General features: G+C 36.4%; 1 protein-coding gene across 1 annotated transcript in view; it reads right to left on the bottom strand.

Annotated features, from left to right (window-relative positions):
• The window catches only part of LOC111060553 (endoplasmic reticulum metallopeptidase 1), an 84,191-nt gene extending 65,456 nt beyond the window's left edge, over window positions 1-18,735 (bottom strand). Inside the window, exons 1-3 of the mRNA XM_039422166.1 lie at window positions 18,524-18,735; window positions 9,924-10,127; window positions 6,242-6,587 (exon numbers count right to left, since the gene is read on the bottom strand). Of these exons, the coding sequence (XP_039278100.1) occupies window positions 6,242-6,587; window positions 9,924-10,127; window positions 18,524-18,541 (568 nt within the window). The 5' untranslated portion in view covers window positions 18,542-18,735. The remainder of the gene's footprint in view (window positions 1-6,241; window positions 6,588-9,923; window positions 10,128-18,523) is intronic.
• Between the last annotated feature and the right edge of the window lie 1,777 nt (window positions 18,736-20,512).

Genomic DNA, 20,512 nt, shown 5'->3' with positions numbered 1-20,512 from the left:
CCACAGACTCTGATGCTTATGTGTGAGAATCAGCCTTTTTTGAAAAATTAGGCACTCCTAAGAAAAACCTATAAATGGGAGATGCTATCAATAGTTACAATATCTTATTATTTTCAATGCGAATAGTCAATAATAATAATAGGTATAATATTATAATAAAAGGAAATTATGCTATAAATATAATTTATATTCATGTAGAACTGGTCTGACTGAAAAGCTAGTTTTTAGCGATCTGACTTGTAGCATATTTCTCATAGCATGCATGTTATTTAATGGCTTTCAAGAATCAGTTAATCAAAGTGTCAAATTACAAATTAATTTTATGTTAGGTGATAATTTGATAACGATATCGGGAACTAATTTGAATTTATGTTAGCTACAACCGCAATAAAAATTGAAAGGTCTTCTACATTCTACAATAGTGAATGCAATTTCTGAATAAGAATTTAAAAATACAACACACTAAACCTGAAGGTATACGGTACACCCTCATAAAAAATATACTAGTAAAATGGGGATCGTCATTTGAATTATTTTCCTATAATTACCGGTACATTAAATTATAATTTACTAACACTGTACAGTATTCAGTGTCCCTTGATTATTATGTTGAACTTTCAAATTAAATTCATTAATTTTCCTCAAGTAATAGATTCGTGAAGAAATTTCCTTTAATAGGAGTTTTCATATTGAGAATGATTGACAGTTCAGGGATTAATTCATGTCCATCGGCAGATATTAATTTTTTACATTTTAATTCACTTTATTAAGTTAATACGGCCACTCTCAAACTAAAAGATAGCAAAACAACTCATTTCTCTGGTTGAAAGATTTAATTAAATTGAATGTTGGATTTCGATTTCATTTTTAATCAAATAAATTTAGTTGAATTAAGCTTATTCTATTTACAAACTGAGCATACATTGAGCCTGCCTAAATTGTAATAACTTGAGCAGATGTAAATCGAACCCTAGAATAATTTAACAGCTGAATAGTATCAAAGCACAAATTTTCTATTTACATTCCGCAGTCTCTAAACAAGCTTTAGTTGGAAAGGATTCAAAATTTTAGTTGTTTTTCAATTCTATTAAAATTTTTGTTGATTGTTAAATATTATAGTTTATAGTATAGTGAAATCCGTCGGATAACGTGTGAACTCATCTAAATACAAAGTAAGTATTTCGGATTTAAAATTAAATTTTATTGATCTTGGAGTCACCAACTAAGCATATCTGAATACAAAAGGACATTTCTGGTATATAAAAACTATTATTTTAAGCATTTATATAACACAAGTAAACTCATCTAAATACAAAAACACAATTTGGGATGAAAGCAAAACTTTACTAATCTTCAAGTCTTAGCTTTTAAGCTTCAAATGAGCGCATCTGAATACAAGACCGCATTTCCTAGATGAAAGCTATTTCATGAAACAAAAAGTAATTTCACAAATTTCTGTATAAAACAATGGTTTCTTCATCAAAAGCAAGTTTTTGAACCTTTTAGTCTAACTTCCAAAGCGTTTAAATAAGTGAGCGTATTAGAAGGATATTTTATTGGCAAGAGCTATCCTCTGCTAATCTAAATTTTTCAAGTTTCTACCTAAGTGTTTAAAGAAGTGAAAAAGTGAGTTCACAAATTTCTGGATAAAAACAATTTTTTCTCAATAGAAAACAAATTTTTGAACCTTTGAGTCTAAATTCCAAAGCGTTCAAACAAGTGAGCGTGTTAGAAGGATATTTTATTGGCAAAAACTATCCTCTGCCAATCTAAATTTTTCTACCAAGAAGTCAGCTTGTTTGAACACTAAAAGGCATTTCTTGGATAGAAGATAAACTGAGGTGAGGAAAATCCTATTTTTGAGCTTTCAAACAAAAAGTGAGATTATCTGAATGCTAGAAGGCATTTTTTGGATAGAAAATAAACTGTGGTGAGGAAAATTCAATTTTTAAAGTTTCTTCCAAGAAGTGATTTTATTTTAATGTTGAACGGTATTTCTTAGAAGATAAACTGAGGTGAGGAAAATCCTATTTTTAAGCTTTCAAACTAAAAGTCAGGTTATCTGTATGCTAGAATGCATTTTTTGGATAGAAGATAACCTGTGGTGAGGAAAGACCAGTTTTTAAAGTTTCTTCCAAGAAAAGAGCTTATCTAAATGCTCAAAGGCATTTCTTGGATTAAAGATAAACTGTGGTGAAGAAAATCCAATTTTTAAAGTTTCTTCCAAGAAGTGAGCTTATTTGAATGCTAGAAGGCATTCTTGGATAAAAAATCAACTTTGGTGAGGAAAATCCATTTTCGAAAACAAAATGGTGGGCACAGAGGACAAGTTCAACAAGGAGATGCGACTGTTCGCGAACGATGCGCTCGTCAAAATGACAACGGGCGCGCTGATCGGCGCACTAGGCTGTCTGCTGTTTGTGCGCCGGCGCAGATGGCCGATTCTGCTGGGCGCAACCTATGGGCTGGCGCACGCCGCCAAGAACTGTGAAAGCGCCATCAGCGAATTGGTCTGCGACCAGAAGGAGGCCGAGCAGAGGAGGGCGGCTGAAGAAGCTGCGGCGAAGAAGGCGGAAGAAGAACAGGCTAAGGGGAAGAAGAAGTAGGAAGAAAGGAGAGAGAATGAGAGAGTGAGAGAGTGAGGATGGGGTGAGGAAAAGATCAAGAAAGGAGGGGAGAAGAAGTAGTAGTGTGAAAGGATAGGAGGGAATGGAGGAAGAGGTGGGAGAAAGATCAAAAGAGGGGAAGATGAAGAAGTAGGGTAAAAGGAGAGAGTGAGAGAAAGAATGAGGTGGAAGAAGAGTTCAGATGAGGTGTGAGAAGAAATAGTAGTGTGAAATGAGATAGTGAGAGAGGATGAGAGAGAGATAAAGTAAGGATGGGGTGAAGAAGAAGCAGTGGGAGAGACATAAGGAGGAAGAAGTAGGGTAAAAGGAGAGAGTGAGAGATAGAATGAGGCGGAAAAAGAGTTCAGAAGAGGTGTGAGAAGTAGTAGTGTGAAATGAGATAGAGTGAGAGAGGGTGAGAGAGAGATAGGAAGGATGGGGTGAAGAAGCAATGGGAGAGACATAAGGAAGAAAAAGTAGAGTAAAAGGAGAGAGTGAGAGAAAGAATGAGGCGGAAGAAGAGTTCAGAAGAGGTGTGAGAAGTAGTAGTATGAAAGGAGATAGAGTGAGAGAGGGTGAGAGAGAGATAGGAAGGATGGGGTGAAGAAGCAATGGGAGAGACATAAGGAGGAAGAAGTAGGGTAAAAGGAGAGAGACAACGGAGGAGATTATAGTAGGGTAAAAGGAGTGAGAGAAAGAATGGTGGAAGAGATCAGAAGACGGTGGAAAAGAAGAAGGAGTGTGGAAGAATATAAGGAAATGAAGAGAGAAGTGAAGAAGAAGCAGTGGGAGAGGCAAGGGAGAAGAAGAATGAAAGCGAAAAAACGATGAGACAAGAAAATGGCAGAGGAAAAGAGGCAGATGAAGAGGGTAAGGGGTAGAAGGAGAGAGGAGGTGGAAGAGGTGGAGGAGAGATGAAAAGAGGCAGGGGGGAAGGAAGGAAGAGGCAAGGAGGTGGCAGGGGGCGGAAAGTAGAGTGGAAGAAAAGGGTGGAGAGACGAGGAAGAAATATGGAGAAACAGGGGGGAAGAAGTAGAGTGAAAGGAACGAAAAAAAGGAGGAAAGGATGGAAGAGGAGGCGTGGAGAACTAGTGTAAAAGGAAAGAAGGAATGATGGGGTGGAGTAGAAATGGAGCGAGAGAAAAGAAGAGAAAGGAATGATAAAGGGGAGAAAAGATAGGGAGAGTCAGGGGAGAAGAAGAAGAAGTAAGAAAGCAAAGAGGCAAAATAGCAAGACTAATGCGAGAAGGAGGAATATATCGGAATTCGAAAGTGACCAACTGGAAGTAGTGTGGAATAGGGTACGAAAATTAACGATGAAATGGAAAAGAAAATTTAGTGTTAGATAAAAGAAGCAAAAGTTGAATTAGACGGGGAAGAAGCTTTCTAAAAACTCATAAGAGCTATAACTTGTATCAAAGATGTGTGATGTTCAATAAACTTTTTACAAAAATTCTAGAGTTACTAGAAATGAAATTTAAAAAAAGTAATAAACAAATGGTTGGGGAAAGACCAATCTAAAATTTGAAAAACATGGACTATGATATTAATAATTTAGTTACCAGTGATAAAATGTTGTGTTTTATGTGATCTATTATTAAAATCATAAATGCTGATTGAATTTACTCATTCAAACATAATTTTAGAATGACTCTTTTATTATTTACAGATGTAAATGAATTGGAAGATGCTTTTGTTCAAATGCTAATGCATGAATAATTTTCATCTAGCTGTTTACCCTGTTGTCAATATTTGCTGTAGCCGAAGTCTTCGAGGTGATTTACAGCATTTAATTGGGATTTTCGTTTAATAATAATTACTTTTTTATTATGTTGACGTGGCGAAGTTAGGACAGTAATGTCCACTCTATCACTTTACCACGAATATGTACAGAATAGCCTACCTAATTCTATACATGACATAGCTTCAATTTAGTTGTTATTGTTACAAAAAACCAGTTGACAATACTCTCAAATACACAAAATCTCATACGGTTCTTAATCAGTTCAGTCAAATATGTTAGGTTGCTACTAGTCCAGTCAAGGAAAGGTTATAGAGGGGAAAGTTGGAAAGACAATTTTTGACCCCGCAGTTTTGTTTAGGGTAGTAAGGAGGTAAACATATCAAAAGTCCCCACCCCTACCCCCTGTGCTAAGGGGGTGGGGGTGGTTTAACCATACCATTTTTTGGGTTCTCGCATAAAACTCAAAAACTATGTATCCTAAGAACTTGACTATCATTAAATGATGTATTTTTCAACAAATTAAAGCTTATATAATTTCCTACAATATTCATTGTAAAGCCTTCTTTATATCTACTCTAGTTTTCGAGATATCCGCTCTTGACGGTGTGACATTTTTGAAAAAAAAACACGTTTGCCATCAATTTTTATCTATTTTTGCTCTTATAACTTTTTAAAAATAGACGGGAAAAATCCATGCTGATTATGAGCTTATACGGCATTAAATTATCTTCAATTTGATGAAATCCCATCGATAGAAAAATAGAAAAAAATTGGTGGCAAACGTGTTTTTCAAAAATCTCACACCTTCAGAGCGGATATCTCGAAAACTAGAGGAGATATAAAAAAGTTGTAGAATGAATATTGTAGGAAATTATGTATGCTTTAATTTGTTATACGATAGTCAAGTTCTTAGGATACATAGTTTTTTAGTTTTATGCGAGAAATCAAAAAATGGTACCTTTAAACCACCCCACCACCTAAGCACAGTGGGTAGGGGTGGGGCTTTTGATATGTTTACCTCCTTACTACACTAAACAGAACTGCGGGGTCAAAAATTGTCTTCCAAACATTTCCCTCTAAACCCTTTTTTGAGCATTCATTGCCTGGATTATACTGTGAATCGGTCTTATGGCCAAAGCACACACCAACAGACAGCAGACGGAGGAAAAATCAAACGTCTGCATGCAGATCTGAAGAGACAAACGGGGGTCTATTATATGCGTTGCAACATTCCTGGTGAGGAATCTCGATAACCTGGTGAGGGATTTTTCCGCGGACTCAACTATTTAACAGGCCTATTTCGTTGCAGAGACGTTCTGTTAGGTATTGCTCCGCCGATAGTTAACAGCACGCCAATAAACACGTTTTTCCGTTGCAGAGACAAAAAACCTACAGGCGGTGACGTCATTGGAGATGTGTCAATCATATGACAATTTTAAAATCAGGTTTTATTTATGTTTTAGAGAAAAAAATAAATACTCGTCACTTGTCCAATTACAATGGTTCAGTGAAGGCTTGAATTGGTGCTAATCGTTTCTTATTTTTAGTATATTTTTTTAATTAAATGTGAAAATGTAAAATTTACATAAATGTATGACTGAGTTTGAAAAATCTTTAATAAACATATTTTTAATGAGAAGTCAGATAAGATGACATTTCAAATGTAAACAAAAACAAAGCAGAAGAACTTTTTTAACTGCTTGAAATTTACCAATTTCTCTCAGAGATGGCGCCACCATCACCCGCCTCTCCAATTTGCGTTTACTATAGCGATACTTCCAGAGCAAATTTGTAAAGCGTCTTGGCAATGTTCAAATGAATTGACCAAGATTGGTAAAACTGGGCATAAAAAACATCTTAATTTAAAAAATTAATGAGACATACAACTCACCAGGACTGTCGGTGACCGTATCAAAATGGCAGTTGATGAGCAGACTGTGCGCAGATTCCTGTACGCCGCTGATCCTGACCACAACGTTCTGCACATTCCTGTACACGCTGGTCATTCCATCGAGGAAGCTCAGCGGAAAAGAGCCGCTCACCTTCTGCACGTCCAATACGATACGGTGCACCTTTTTGGCGCGCGAAATTATGTAATTGATTTCCTTGGACAGGAAGTTGACGGCTAACACCTCGTTCTCGAAGCTTCCGGTCGGTCGCGGTCCCAGACTGGTCAGGTTCACCACGTGATTCTTGGCGCGCTCGGCGATAAAACGGTGCGGATTGGCGGGTTCGTCCTTCAATAAAAAACAAAACAAATTAATTAATAAATGTTTAAGTTTATTTTTATGTTTTGAAGGGACGGATTCAAAGATCCAAAGGTGATAAAACGGTGCGGGTTGGTGGGTTCGTCCTTCAATAAAAAAACAAAACAAATTAATTAATAAATGTTCAAGCTTATTTTTATGTTTTGAAGGGACGGATTCAAAGATCCAAAGGTGATAAAACGGTGCGGATTGGCGGGTTCGTCCTTCAATACAAAAACAAAATAAATTTATTAATAAATGTTCAAGTTTATTTTTATGTTTTGAAGGGACGGATTCAAAGATTATCCAAAGGTTCAAAGAACCCCACACGTGAACCGAAGCTTATTGTGTGTCCCAAGTATGTTAGGAAAACCAACTCCTGTGTCCTTTACAAGGTCCAGAAGTTTTTTCCCTTTACTAACATCCCATTCCTCAGCTGGTTGCTTGCAGCCAAACAGAGCCCCTTCTTCTAGCCCCAAGTCTTTCGCAATCCAGTATGATATGCTTGGCAGTCTCTTCAGACTGATTACAAAGCCTACACATCTGACTTTCACATTAAAACAAAATAAAAAGAAAATGGTGCAAAAAAAGGATGGAAGATTGAACGGTTTTTCCAACTATGGATATCCATGTACTAGGAAAACCTTGAGAAGGTGAAAGAGGTATCAGGAAAAGTAAATAGACGGTAGATATGAAAGGATGGGATGGGGGAAGAATAATAAGGGAAGGATGGAAAAAAGAAACCGATATTATTCTTTTATATAATTGTGTGGAGATGTTTCCTGAAGTGGCCATGTCCAGTTATCAGGGCAATCACCTGCTTGACCTGACCTCTACCCAGACTCACCAGCCAGCTGGTGTTGCATCTACCAGCAGCCTTTTGCCAAGTGCTTGACCAGGGTGACAATGCCACTGCTGGTGATGTAAGTCCCTGGACCATTTACTTATTGTATGGGAGGCAGTTGTTTTGCTTATGCCACAGCTTGGCTCTGGGCCAAAGAATGACATACTAGAACCCCGCTTAGCAAGCTCATCTGCACGCTCATCACCTCCTATGCCTACATGGCCAGGCACCCAACCAAGGTGCACAGAGTTGCGTGATAAAAGCCTGCTGAGTGTTTTGTGACACTCCCACACCAATTTGGACTTGATTTCCTTGGAGTCAAGAGCCTTGAGGGCTGCCTGACAATCTGACAGGATTACTATACGCTTGTTGCAATAGTGTCTGGTAATGCCTATGTTGGCACAAGCCATGATGCCCCATGATTAATGGATGGATAAACATTAGGGCTTGTTTCCGAGCTCGGGATTTGCCTAAGTCCTGGACTTTAAAAAGCTGGAATCAGAAAATTGGCTTTCCGAAACGAGGCGTAGTCGCAGTCATTGTCATAGTCACGCAAAAAGAAAATCTTTGCCCGCTGGTGAGAGTTTCATTATTATGATACTGCTGGTATATGTTTCATTATTTACATTCAATTTATAATGGTATTAGTTAGACTAAATTTGTACATATAATCAATATAGTAAAGTGTGTATCTATCCAATCACTGTAGGCTACCACTGATTGGTCTACCAATATATTTCTCCGAGTTTGAAATTGTAAAATTACTTCTAAAATTACGTTATAAAATTACTAAGGTACTTTTCAACACATAAACAACACGAAAACACATAGCGTGAAGGCAGAGTCAATAACCTTAATCTACGGAATATTGCTCTATATGAAGCTTGGTTCATTACAGATAATTGTTACAGCCCTCTTCTGCAGTCTTCAACTACATCGTCTCTAGACTATGTTCTGACTCATTTCAAAACTTTTCAAACCTCTTAACTTTCTTCTCTGATACCTTCTACCTCCGACCCCCACTATGTAATGGCACATTTAAATACATGTATTCTTCAACACTTTCAGCTACCTTCTCTGATACCCTCTACCTTCACCTCTCTCACTAGGCCTATGTTTTGACCCCAAGTCGACAATACCATGGTTTATCTACACGTCTATGCTTTCTCCAAGGTAATATTCGAAGCTATACAAAGAGTAAAGTTTATTTTGTAAGTGGTCACTATGTTTTGACCTTAAAAAGAAATAAATAATTTCTCTCAAATTGTCCCTCTCATGCCCGGTTGCAGAAACGTCATATAAAGTTAAAAACAGGCAGTTAATTTTAACTCATTTACGAAGCCACAAATTCACTTTCCGTTGCACAGACGTCAAAGTAAACTGTAGCTCTCATAAAACTAAAAACGCTCAATTAGACACATGATTTCGTTGCACAGTCGTCAAAAAGAGCTTATTTATGTCTCCAATAGCTAAAAACGGTCTGTCAAGTTATGGGCCCAAAGTCGTGCTGTTAAATCCAATATCTACTCCCGCCAAATGCATTTTAGAGGTTGTGATAGCTTTTTTAAAATATGTTTACGAAAAACCATCTGTATATAAGTAAATTATGTTTCCTCTCCCTATGTTTTTTCAAGTTGTTTATAGCATCTAAATCGCCAAAAGCCAAGAGTCGCTATATTGTTTATCAATTATTTTATGTGAGGCCTTTAGGTTTGTTCACAGTGATGTCGATTGAAACTTTTCCCGATGCTAAGACATTGTTTGGATAGAAGCATGTACGGAAATTTACGGAAAAATAGAGCTGCAGTGTTTTGAATTGAATAAAAAATCTTTATTCATAAAACATGTAAAAATACATATGAATAGAGTCACAGAATACTAATAAATATAGCCTCAATACTAATTACAAACAAATGTCATACACATAAAATATTATAAAAATTCCTGTAACGAATACAGGGATAATCCTACCAAAAATTCCTTCAACTCAATACCAAACCTTTTAACATCTTCCAAAATATTCAAATCGTTTGGCAATTTTGTAAAAAATGATCTTCCCATAAAACTGTTTTCCTCTCGAATAGGTCTAATCTATGTCTTTCAGAAATCCTGCCATAACGGGTTTAGTAGCTGTGAGTCTGATTTCTTATTTCTGTAGCCTATTGGTCTTTCTAGAAAACATGATGGCATCAAATATATACTGCCCATACACTGCCAAAATCCCAAGCTGCGAGAAAAACAATCGTGTGACTTATGTGTGATGCTAATTCGAGATATAGCTAAATGGGCTTCGGCAAACGACTGTGCAACGACCAACCATTTATGACAGTGATTTTAAACCATTTCTCACATATCTATGATTGATCTTATGTAACGACTCTGCAACCGGGCATCAGAGTCTCTACATGTATTGGATTGATAAATTAATTTTGTCACAAATATTGCCCTCAAACCCTCTAAAATGGAAACAAAGAGTGACTTACCTTGACCATGAGTGGAGGAGGAAGTTGTTTCTCGAGTTGTTCGATGATAACAAAGATGAGCACAAAAGAGACAAGGATGGAGAGATAGCAGAGGGTGGAAGCGGGGAGGAGGGTGCGGAAGGCATGTTTTTGGTCGGGGTAGTGCTTGGGCAGCAGACTCTCATGTCGCAACTTGGCACGATAGCGGATTTCGCTCCTCTCGCTCTAGAAAAGAGACAGAAAATCAGTTGAGAATCGTCCTAATTAATAGAAAAAATCTGGTGTGGTACACTCACACAACTTTCCTTGCTCATATTTGAAACTACGATCACACTTTTGTATATGTATTTATATAATTGTTTTCAGAGTACTTTTTCCTTTGTGTAAATTGTGAAATTCGATGATCTTTTTTAGTCGCCATTTTTATAAAGTCGTCCAAACAGCTGTTCTACAGATGAAATATCTCGACTATGTGTTCTTTTTATGAACTAACTGCTCTACCTACCTACCTCATGCACGAGAAGGAGGTTACAAAGTCCATTTCTCAAGGATGGGGTGGACCCCTCATTAGTTTCCCAGAAAGAAGACTCATGCCAGTTGATAGAGCTGATAAATAACTATCCAGAGTATGAATTTGAAAAAAAAATCGGTCAAGTTATTTTGAGAAAATCGTGAAAAACATGTTTTTTTTAGTAATTATCCGCCATTTTTCTCAAGTATATTACGGAGCTCCTGCAATTTTCGCAGAAATGAGACTCATGTCAGTTGATAGGGCTTATAAATAGCTATTCATGGTATAAATTTGAAGAAAATCGTTAGAGCCGTTTTCGAGAAAACCGTGAAAAACATGGTTTTTTAGTAATTATCCGCCATTTTGAATTCAATTTTATTGAATTTCTTATTGTCAGATCCTCATGGTATAAGGACCTTAAGTTAAAAATTTCAAGTCAATCGGTTGATTAGGAATGGAGTTATCGTGTTCACAGACATACACACACACACACACACACACACACACACACACACACACACACACCACACACACACACACACACACACACACACACACCAACACCAAAAATCATGTTTTTGGACTCAGGGGACCTTGAAACGTATAGAAAACTTGTAATTAGGGTATCTTAATTTTTTTTGGAAAGCAATACTTTCCTTACCTATGGTAGTAGGGCAAGGAAAGTAAAAAAGGAATTGAATGAAAATTTGATAATAATCCAAATGAATATACTATCAACTACACTGTAAGCTTAGCCGACTGCAAATATTGACAACAGGGAGAAAAGCTCAGAGAAATCCTTGAGCGCTACCATAAAAAGTTATTTCACTTAAATTGATACGGGCCTAGTAACATATTAATTTGGATTTTCGTTCAATTTTAGATATTAAACCTAAATTATTACGTAATAAAATAATAGTACCGGTATGTGAATTGAGTTCTATGACGCCCTCGATCCCACAAATGTGGGTCTGAAATTATTATATAATTGTGATCGAATGAGCTTTCCTCCAAGTAATAAACCAAGGCGAGTTTATAAGTCTATGTCGGGGATGAAAAAGCGAAATAAAATAGTAATATTATCTGATAGTCAGGGCAGATACTTTTCCAGATATGTTCAAGCACTTACTGATAATTATGACTGCTTTGTGCACACACAGTCCAGCGCTAAACTAAAGCAGGTGATTGAGGGAGGAAAGTGTTTTATAAAAAATATGACTGAGGAAGACTACGTGGTCATTTTGGCAGGAAGCAACGACATGCATGTGCATGAGCCCGTCAGCTGACCATAATGCAAGGCCTAGACGCTCTGTTTTCTCTACCCAATCGGACAAATGTGATTCTACACACGATTCCATTTCGTTTTGACAACACTGCCCTCAACGATGACATACACTTTGCCAATTCACTTATCAGAAATATATTGGAAAAGTATAAGGGAAAACTAAATATCACCCTCAAAGACACAAGTCAATATTTGAAACGCAGGTGCTTTACACGACATGGTCTTCATTATAGCACAATGGGAAAAAAGATAATTTGCGAGGAAATTTTCAAAACTATTGGAAACTCAAGGATTTTATATGAAGCTGCTCAGAGTAGGAGTTTGGTCTGTTCGACAGAAATTGAATCTGTCCAGGACAGTCTTGCGGTGCGTTCTGAGGCAGTTACTGATGATGACTCCATCGTGGAATTTCGGGGGTTCTCACCCACTTGCCAGGAGTTACAAGGTTTCTCATTTACTCCAAGGGATTCAACAACTGACAGCGGTGAACATCCTTTTGCAGTACTAAGTGAAGCTGGTAACGTGAGTGACTCTTCAATTGTGAACTTTACAACTGCTCAATCACATTACGATGGTATTTTTTTAGACAACTCTCTATAACTGATCAACACGATCAAAACATTTAGAGCTTAGAATGTGTTTACAGTCTAAAAGGTGTTCAGGGTGTGTTTGCATGTGTTTGACAACTGTAATAAGAATTATTCATTTAAGCAGCATACTAAACAGAATACTAAATCTGTTCAAAATGTGACTCTTGTTGACACGTCAACGTTTTTATGTACTGATATAGGGGATACAACACCTAGCAGTAAAACAGTTACAGGGGCAATTATAAAAGGAAAAAGTTTTAAATGCGATTCAGCTAGCGGTAATATAAATATTCTCCACCAGAATGTACAGAGTCTATCTAATAAAATAGGTTTAATTGAACAAATCATTGTGGATAAGAAACTAGATATTTTATGTCTTACTGAGCATTGGATGACTGAGGTTGAACTGGAAGTAATTCTAATCTAAAAGAACTTCAATTAGTTACTGGTTACTGCCGCACAACACGAATGCATGGTGGGGTAGCCATTTATTCAAATATAGACCTTCACAGTATAGATTATTAAAATATATAAATAACATTTCTGTAGAGCTGGACTGCGAATTAGCAGGTGTAGAATTCTCAAATATTGATACTATGGTCATTACTGTATATCGTAGTCCTCAAGGTACTTTTGAAATGTTTTGTAAAATAATGGAATTAGCTCTTAGTTACTTGAATAAGAGAAACCGAAAGTCAATAGTTTGTGGGGACTTCAACTTACGTTTCAATGCAAATGACAAACAGGCAGATCACTTTGTTAATTTGTGTAGTATGTATGGCTTTGAAATGAGGGTTTATGAGCCGACTAGGGGGGCCAATTGTCTTGATAATGTTTTCTCATCCAGCTTCCAAGACAGTTTGAGTGTAGAAATAAGCAACTGCCATGTCAGCGACCACTTAGGACAGCTTATCTCAGTAAAATTCAATAAATCTCAAAAAGCTTGTTGTCCTCGAGTAAGATTTATAGAAAAGTCACTAAAATAAATGAAAGTAATATTAATGTATTTAGATGCCACCTGTTAAAGGAAGGTTGGTCAGTTTCTATTTATGATAGTGATGTTGATACGAGCTTTGATGTATTTTTGAATACAGTTATATATTATTATGATCTGAGTTTCAACATGATCAAAAAAATTAATTCTAACTCAAGAACCGCTAGGCATTCTTATAATAAAATCAATTATTGGTTCACTCCGGAGCTGAAAGAGCAGAAAAATAGGTTGGACTTTCTGTATTTTCTTTCTAAAACACACTTAGATTATAGATATATGTATATTAGAGAAAAAAGTTCCTATAGACTAATGATAGAGAAGCAAAGAAAGTAGCAAACAGAAATATTATAGAAAATTCTGAAAATAAGTCAAAAATGTTGTGGAACATTGTAAATAAAAGTAAAACAAAAAGAGAGGAGTTACCGCAAATAAATATATCTCCTGATAATTTTAATAGCTTTTTTGTAAATACAGCTGAAGAAATTAAGAAAAAACTTGTTAAAAACTATAGAGTAACATCGGCTGAACTATTAGAAAAGAAAAATATTCCTGAAAATATTAAGAAGTTCCGATTCAAACCTGTAACAGAAAATTGTATCTTGGAAGTTGTAAAGCATATGTCTACAAAGAATAGTAAGGACCACTATGGACTGTCCAATGCTCTAATAAAGAATATTATCAATTGTATTCTAACCCCTTTCACATGCCTTGTAAATAAAGTCATTGCGGAAGGGAAATTTCCCACCTCACTCAAAATCACTAAAGTAATACCGGTTTTCAAGAAGGGTAAACATGAAGATATTACAAACTTCAGGCCCATTGCTATAGTTCCTATTTTTTCGAAAATAATAGAAATTCTGCTTGGAAAGCAATTTTGCAAATTTTTGGAGGAGAATGACTTGCTCTGTAAGACTCAGTTCGGTTTCCGAAAAGGCCTATCAACCACCCATGCTCTGATTAAATTGGTGGAGGAAATTCTGGACTGTTTTGAGGAGAAATGTTCTGCTGCTGTATCATTCTGCGACCTCAGTAGAGCTTTTGAATGTGTTTCACATGACATCCTGTTAGCAAAATTGAAGCACTTACAGATTGAAGGATTAGCACTGGATTTATTCTCCAGCTATTTGCAGGGCAGAACTCAATATGTATGTGTGGATGGTAAAAGCTCGGGTACTTTGTCTGTTAAGTGTGGAGTACCTCAGGGCTCGGTCCTGGGTCCTTTGCTCTTTCTTATTATGATTAATGATTTGAGCATCAATGTCCCATCGAAAATGGTCTTATATGCAGATGACACCACAGTTCTCAATAGGCATTCAGATGACACTCAGGCTGTGGCACTTTCTGAATCTAATTTGAAGGTAGTTCAAACGTGGTTGAATGCGAATGAGCTGCTTCTCAATGCAGATAAAACAACAACAATCACGTTTGGGCTTAAAAGTAGATCTGCTTCCAATAGCACAAATAATAAGGCTCAGAAATTTTTGGGAATCATTGTAGACCCTACTCTAACTTGGACCCATCACATTGCCAGTCTGAAAAATAAGTTGAGCAGCAGTGTATTTGCCCTCAAACGTCTTTGTGGTGAGCTGGACCAGGATGGCATTCGTCAGGCCTATTTTGGCATTTTTCAGTCGCATATCCAATATGGCCTAATAGTCTGGGGTTGTGCAGCACAAGCGCATGATATCTTTTTGTTGCAGAAAAAGGCTGTCAGAGTCATTGCCAAAGCTCCATTTCGTGAACATTGTAGAGAAATTTTTAAGGGATTGCGTATATCAACACTCTTTTCATTATACATATTACAATGTTTACTGTTCTTGAAAGCTAATCCCGATAAAATGGAGTTGAGAAGTGCTACACACACACATAATACTCGAACAAGTCAATCTTTGAATTTAGCAAGAAGCAGACTCCACAAGACAGATCAAGGCCCCACTAATGCCGCAATCAAAATTATGAATAGACTGCCCTTTGAAATAAGACAACTTAATTACAAAAGGTTTAGAAATGTGCTAGAAAAATTTCTCTAACGAATACAGGGATAATCCTACCAAAAATTCCTTTAGCTCAATACCAACCTTTTTAACATCTTCCAAAATGAAATAAAAACACATAGATGTTGTCAGTTTTCTACACTTTAATTTGGTACACGACCATGGTTTCGTGACCACACAGGTCACATTTTCAAGCTGACAGGTCAGCTGACAGGTCAGCTTGAAAATGTGACCTGTGTGGTCACGAAACCATGGTCGTGTACCAAATTAAAGTGTAGAAAACTGACAACATCTATGTGTTTTTATTTCATCATGGAACGTTTCTACAACATCGACCACAACTCAGTTGAAATCTTCCAAAATATTCAAATCGTTTGGCAATTTTGTAAAAAATTACCTTCCCATAAAACTGTTTTCCTCTCGAATAGGTCTAATCTATGTCTTTCAGAAATTTTGCCATAACGGGTTTAGTAGCTGTGAGTCTGATTTCTTATTTCTGTAGACTATTGGTCTTTCTAAAAAACATGAGGGCATCAAATATATACTGCCCATACACTGTCAAAATCCCAAGCTGCGAGAAAAACGATCGTGTGACTTATGTGTGATGCTAATTCGAGATATAGCTAAATAGGCTTCGGCAAACGACTGTGCAACGACCAACCATTTATGTCAGTGATTTTAAACTATGGCTCACATAGCTATGATTGGTTTTATGTAACGACTCTGCAACCGGGCATCAGAGTCTCTACATGTATTGGATTGATAAATTAATTGTGTCACAAATATGTTCCTCAAGCCCCCTAAAAATGGAAACAAAGAGTGACTCACCTTGACCATGAGTGGAGGAGGAAGTTGTTTCTCGAGTTGTTCGATGATAACAAAGATGAGCACAAAAGAGACAAGGATGGAGAGATAGCAGAGGGTGGAAGCAGGGAGGAGGGTGCGGAAGGCATGCTTTTGGTCGGGGTAGTGCTTGGGCAGAAGACTCTCATGTCGCAACTTGGCACGATAGCGGATTTCGCTCCTCTCGCTCTAGAAAAGAGACAGAAAATCAGTTGAGAATTGTCCTAATTAATAGAAAAAAGGAATTGAATGAAAGTTTGATGATAATCCAAATGAATATACTATCAACTACACTGTAGCTTAGCCGACTGCAAATATTGACAACAGGGAGAAAAGCTCAGAGAAATCCTTGAGCGCTACCATAAAAAGTTATTTCACTTAAATTGATACGGGCCTAGTAACATATTAATTTGGATTTTCGTTTAATTTTAGATATTAAACCTAAATTATTACGTAATAAAATAGTACCGGTATGTGAATTGAGTTCTATGACGCCATCGATCCCACAAATGTGGGTAATGGATGAAGCAAAAGGTATTAAAGGTAAATTATTCTATTTTCATGACATGTTACATGCCGCTTGAGCTCTGCTCAGATTTGTGGCTTCACGTAACAAATGACAATAATAATAATAATATAAAACTCTAGAATATTGTCTAAAGATATCACGAATTTATTAAAAAGTTACAAAGCTTCAACACCTATGTTGTCACCTTCAGTGTGACAATTCAAGAAAGTTTTTTTAAAATACTGATATTTTTGGACAATATTCTAGTTTTTTATAGATAGGCCTATCACTATATCTCACCAAACAGTATCTGATATATATTATTATTTCATTATAGTGTATGAATTGTTTAAATATAACTTGGACCTAGAATAATATTAGCCTACTTTCCAGAAATTATTTGATTATTATTAAATAAATTTTATTAATTATTTTGAATAATGAAATAGTAGTTTAATAATTAATAATAATAATTTCTCTGATTGCCAATGAATTGCAACCAGAGGAGTTTATTGACAAAACATATACATACATATTATATTATACATACAAAAGTTGCTAATCTAATTATGATACCCCACTATAATAATATGTGTCGTGGTAAGGGGAGAGCGGGGGTTTCAAGGGAGAGCTACAGTATTGGTCTAATGGGAAGATCCCAAGTTGTTCGGTGTGTTGTGGGCAAAAGTTGAAATAAGCTAACTGTGCATGCCTGACTGAATAATTAGGATAATCCTAATAATTGGGAATACAGCAGTCAGGCAGTTAGCTAATTTCAAATGTTATAATTATCATGAAATTTCGGCTTGGGCAAATTGACTCAAATAACTGGTTACAATTAGAGACAATAAATTATCCATGATACCTTGAATAAATAATTAAACAGAATATTTACTCTATGGCATAACTTATATGGTTGATCAAATGTTTTGCTATGTAGCATCTTTGTGGAAGGGATAAATTGGTCTAGGGATCAAGTAATGAGTCCGTTACGTTATATGGGCTTTTCTAAATAATTATAAATTGCACAATTTACGGTATTAAATTTGGATAAGCTACTTTATTGACAGAAGCTCAAAATTTAGTGTACGTACTACCTTCAATACTGTTCAGACTAAAACTGCTTCTTAATCTTTTTCCAAGAGCGACGCAATATAGCCTATATTCAACATAAAAAGCAATAACCATGAGTTCCTTGAATCCCTAAATAAAACGGTCAGTATATTATTCCAAAGAGCTATTGATCTGTTAGCCTATATTAATATTATTTTTTTGGTATGCCCACATAAAAACGATTGAATTAGAGTCAATAAAATGAGTGATTCAAAAAAAAGCTTTTGACACAAAAGTTTTGAAACTGATAAAAAATGACTCATAGCCAAGACTAACAATAAAAATATTCTTGGAATTTACTAAGTCATAAACAAATAATAAGGAGTACCTCCTTGTTTTGCACCCTATCCATCCAGCTCTCTATCCTCCTCCACACCCACATTTCGAAGGCCTCCATTCTCTTCTTCTGCCTTTTAAGCGTCCAGGTTTCTGCTTCATATAGAGCCACGCTCCACAGTAATACTTTACTAAATAGTCTTTACTATTATCATTTAGTTTGAAGCAGATTATTATTAAGCATAATATAGTCTACTGCAGTATAAATAAATTAGTACTTTTTATTGTCTCAATTTACTTCTTTGTTAGAGCACAATGACATGTAAAATGCAACTCATCGCATGCCATTAAAATAAGTTTGTTAAGAACTTGGACAAGAATATTATTTTAAAACAACAATTGCTTATGAAATAATCAAACATTGAAAAGAGTACTTATAGTACAAATTCCATCAATGCTATAAACAAATCGGCTATAATTGGCAATTGAACATAACCTCAATCTTACCTTCAGTCTATTTAGCATGATGAAGAATGTTTAAAATAAACAAAAGAGACCTTCAGAGATGAATGTAATTGAAAGGCACTTTGAACAATTTCATAATCTAGTCATAGAGTCCAATAATTAACATTTTGACAAGAAATATTAATATTAATTGCTATCACTAAAACGCTATCAGTCAGCTGCTGTTGCTGAAATCGTTTGTCGTTTTTCGTTAGAATCGGCGACGCGATTTTGACTGGTTGATATATCATAATCGATATTTCAGCATCGATATTCAATATTTGACATCGATATGGTAGCTTACCGATACTTTTCGCTAGCGATGTTTCAATATCGATATATCAATCTGTCATTTTCCTTGGAATTTCATGCAAAAAGTGACAATCGGTCGATATTTCAAATGATTATTACTTTTTCACAATTTTTCAATGTTGTTTCAATATGCTTAACCCTCGATGGGTTAATCCTTACGCTTAACCCTTTACTCTCCTCCAACCAACCACCACAGCCCCCTCCATTGCCGTCAAAGGGAGGCCGCATACCTCAGAAAGTGTCCCAGCCAGTTCCTCATCACTGCTATAATATTCCTTTCCTCTCCTACTATACGCAGTACCTCCTTGTTTTGCACCCTATCCATCCAGCTCTCTATCCTCCTCCACACCCACATTTCGAAGGCCTCCATTCTCTTCTTCTGCCTTTTCAGCGTCCAGGTTTCTGCTTCATATAGAGCCACGCTCCACTGAAAGCACTTGCCAACACAAGAAAACAAAAATTTCCACGGGTCACACAATCTTCAATCTTCAATCTTCATTTGTAGGACCATTAACCAGCCAGATGAGCTGGGTAGGTCATCACGTCAATATACAATTTCACACAGAAGTTTTTGACAACACTGTCACGTCAAAAAAATTAAACATAATGGCATGGATGGCTAAACACGGTGATGGCCACTAAATGTCAACTGTAGACTCCTGAAAAAATTCACTCAAGGAGTAGTATGGTCTGGCACGCAGCCAGGACTTGAGTCTCCTCTTAAACTCACTGTCACTCAAATGACGCACAGATGGAGGTAGCATATTAAACATTTTAATAGCGATATTGGGATAACAGTTCTGAGCCTTACTTAGCCTACATGGCAACCTCTAAGATTTTTCCGAGTAAGGGGGTAACAGTAATTGGTCGGAAGTTATTCTTGTCCTTCTCATCTCCCTTTTTGTATATAGGTACAGTTTTACCCAACTTCAAACAATTCGGAAAGTAGCCCAGTTTAAGACACTGACTAAAGACACTGGCAAGATGAGGTGCCATCTCATCAACCACTGATTTCAAGAAAGCCACAGTAAATCCATAGATGTCCTGAGAAGGTGAATTTTTTACACACTTTTTTCACACAGACTATTAGCTATTATTTACAATAGCATAGACTGTTACGTATTAAAAGTGAACAACAAGTGAACACTGGATTGTTTTCAAAAATATCACTTATTTATTGTAAAAGTTACAAACATTCTTCAACACACTGCACACTTCAGCATACTGAAGATGACATCATTGTTTTGAAAACATGTTTGTAACTTTTACAATAAAAAGGGATATTTTTGACTTCAACCCAGTGTTTTCATTATGGATAGATATCACAATATCTCACCAGCAACTGTATCTGAATAATTATAATGTTATAGTGCTGTGGTCGCCAAACAGTCGATCGCGAGCTACCGGTAGCTCGTGGGGTGGTTTTTGGTAGCTCACAGAAATGCTTGGGTTGTCAACCATGCATTGAGAAACATGGCTACAAAATTTTGCATTTCTCACAGATATAACTGAGAAGTTGAATGATTTAAATTCGCAGTTTCAAGGAAAGGTAAGGACATCGGTGGAATGATTTGAACTGTAAAATCGTTTTCCAAGGAGCTGTGGGAAAAGAATGTCGTCCAGTTTGAATATAAACACTTTTCCAGTCTGAAGAAAATCAATGACGAGAAAAATCCTTCA

This window comes from Nilaparvata lugens, chromosome 2, assembly GCF_014356525.2.
Source record: "Nilaparvata lugens isolate BPH chromosome 2, ASM1435652v1, whole genome shotgun sequence".
NCBI lineage: Eukaryota > Metazoa > Arthropoda > Insecta > Hemiptera > Delphacidae > Nilaparvata > Nilaparvata lugens.
This window is presented reverse-complemented; position numbering and strand designations above follow the sequence as displayed.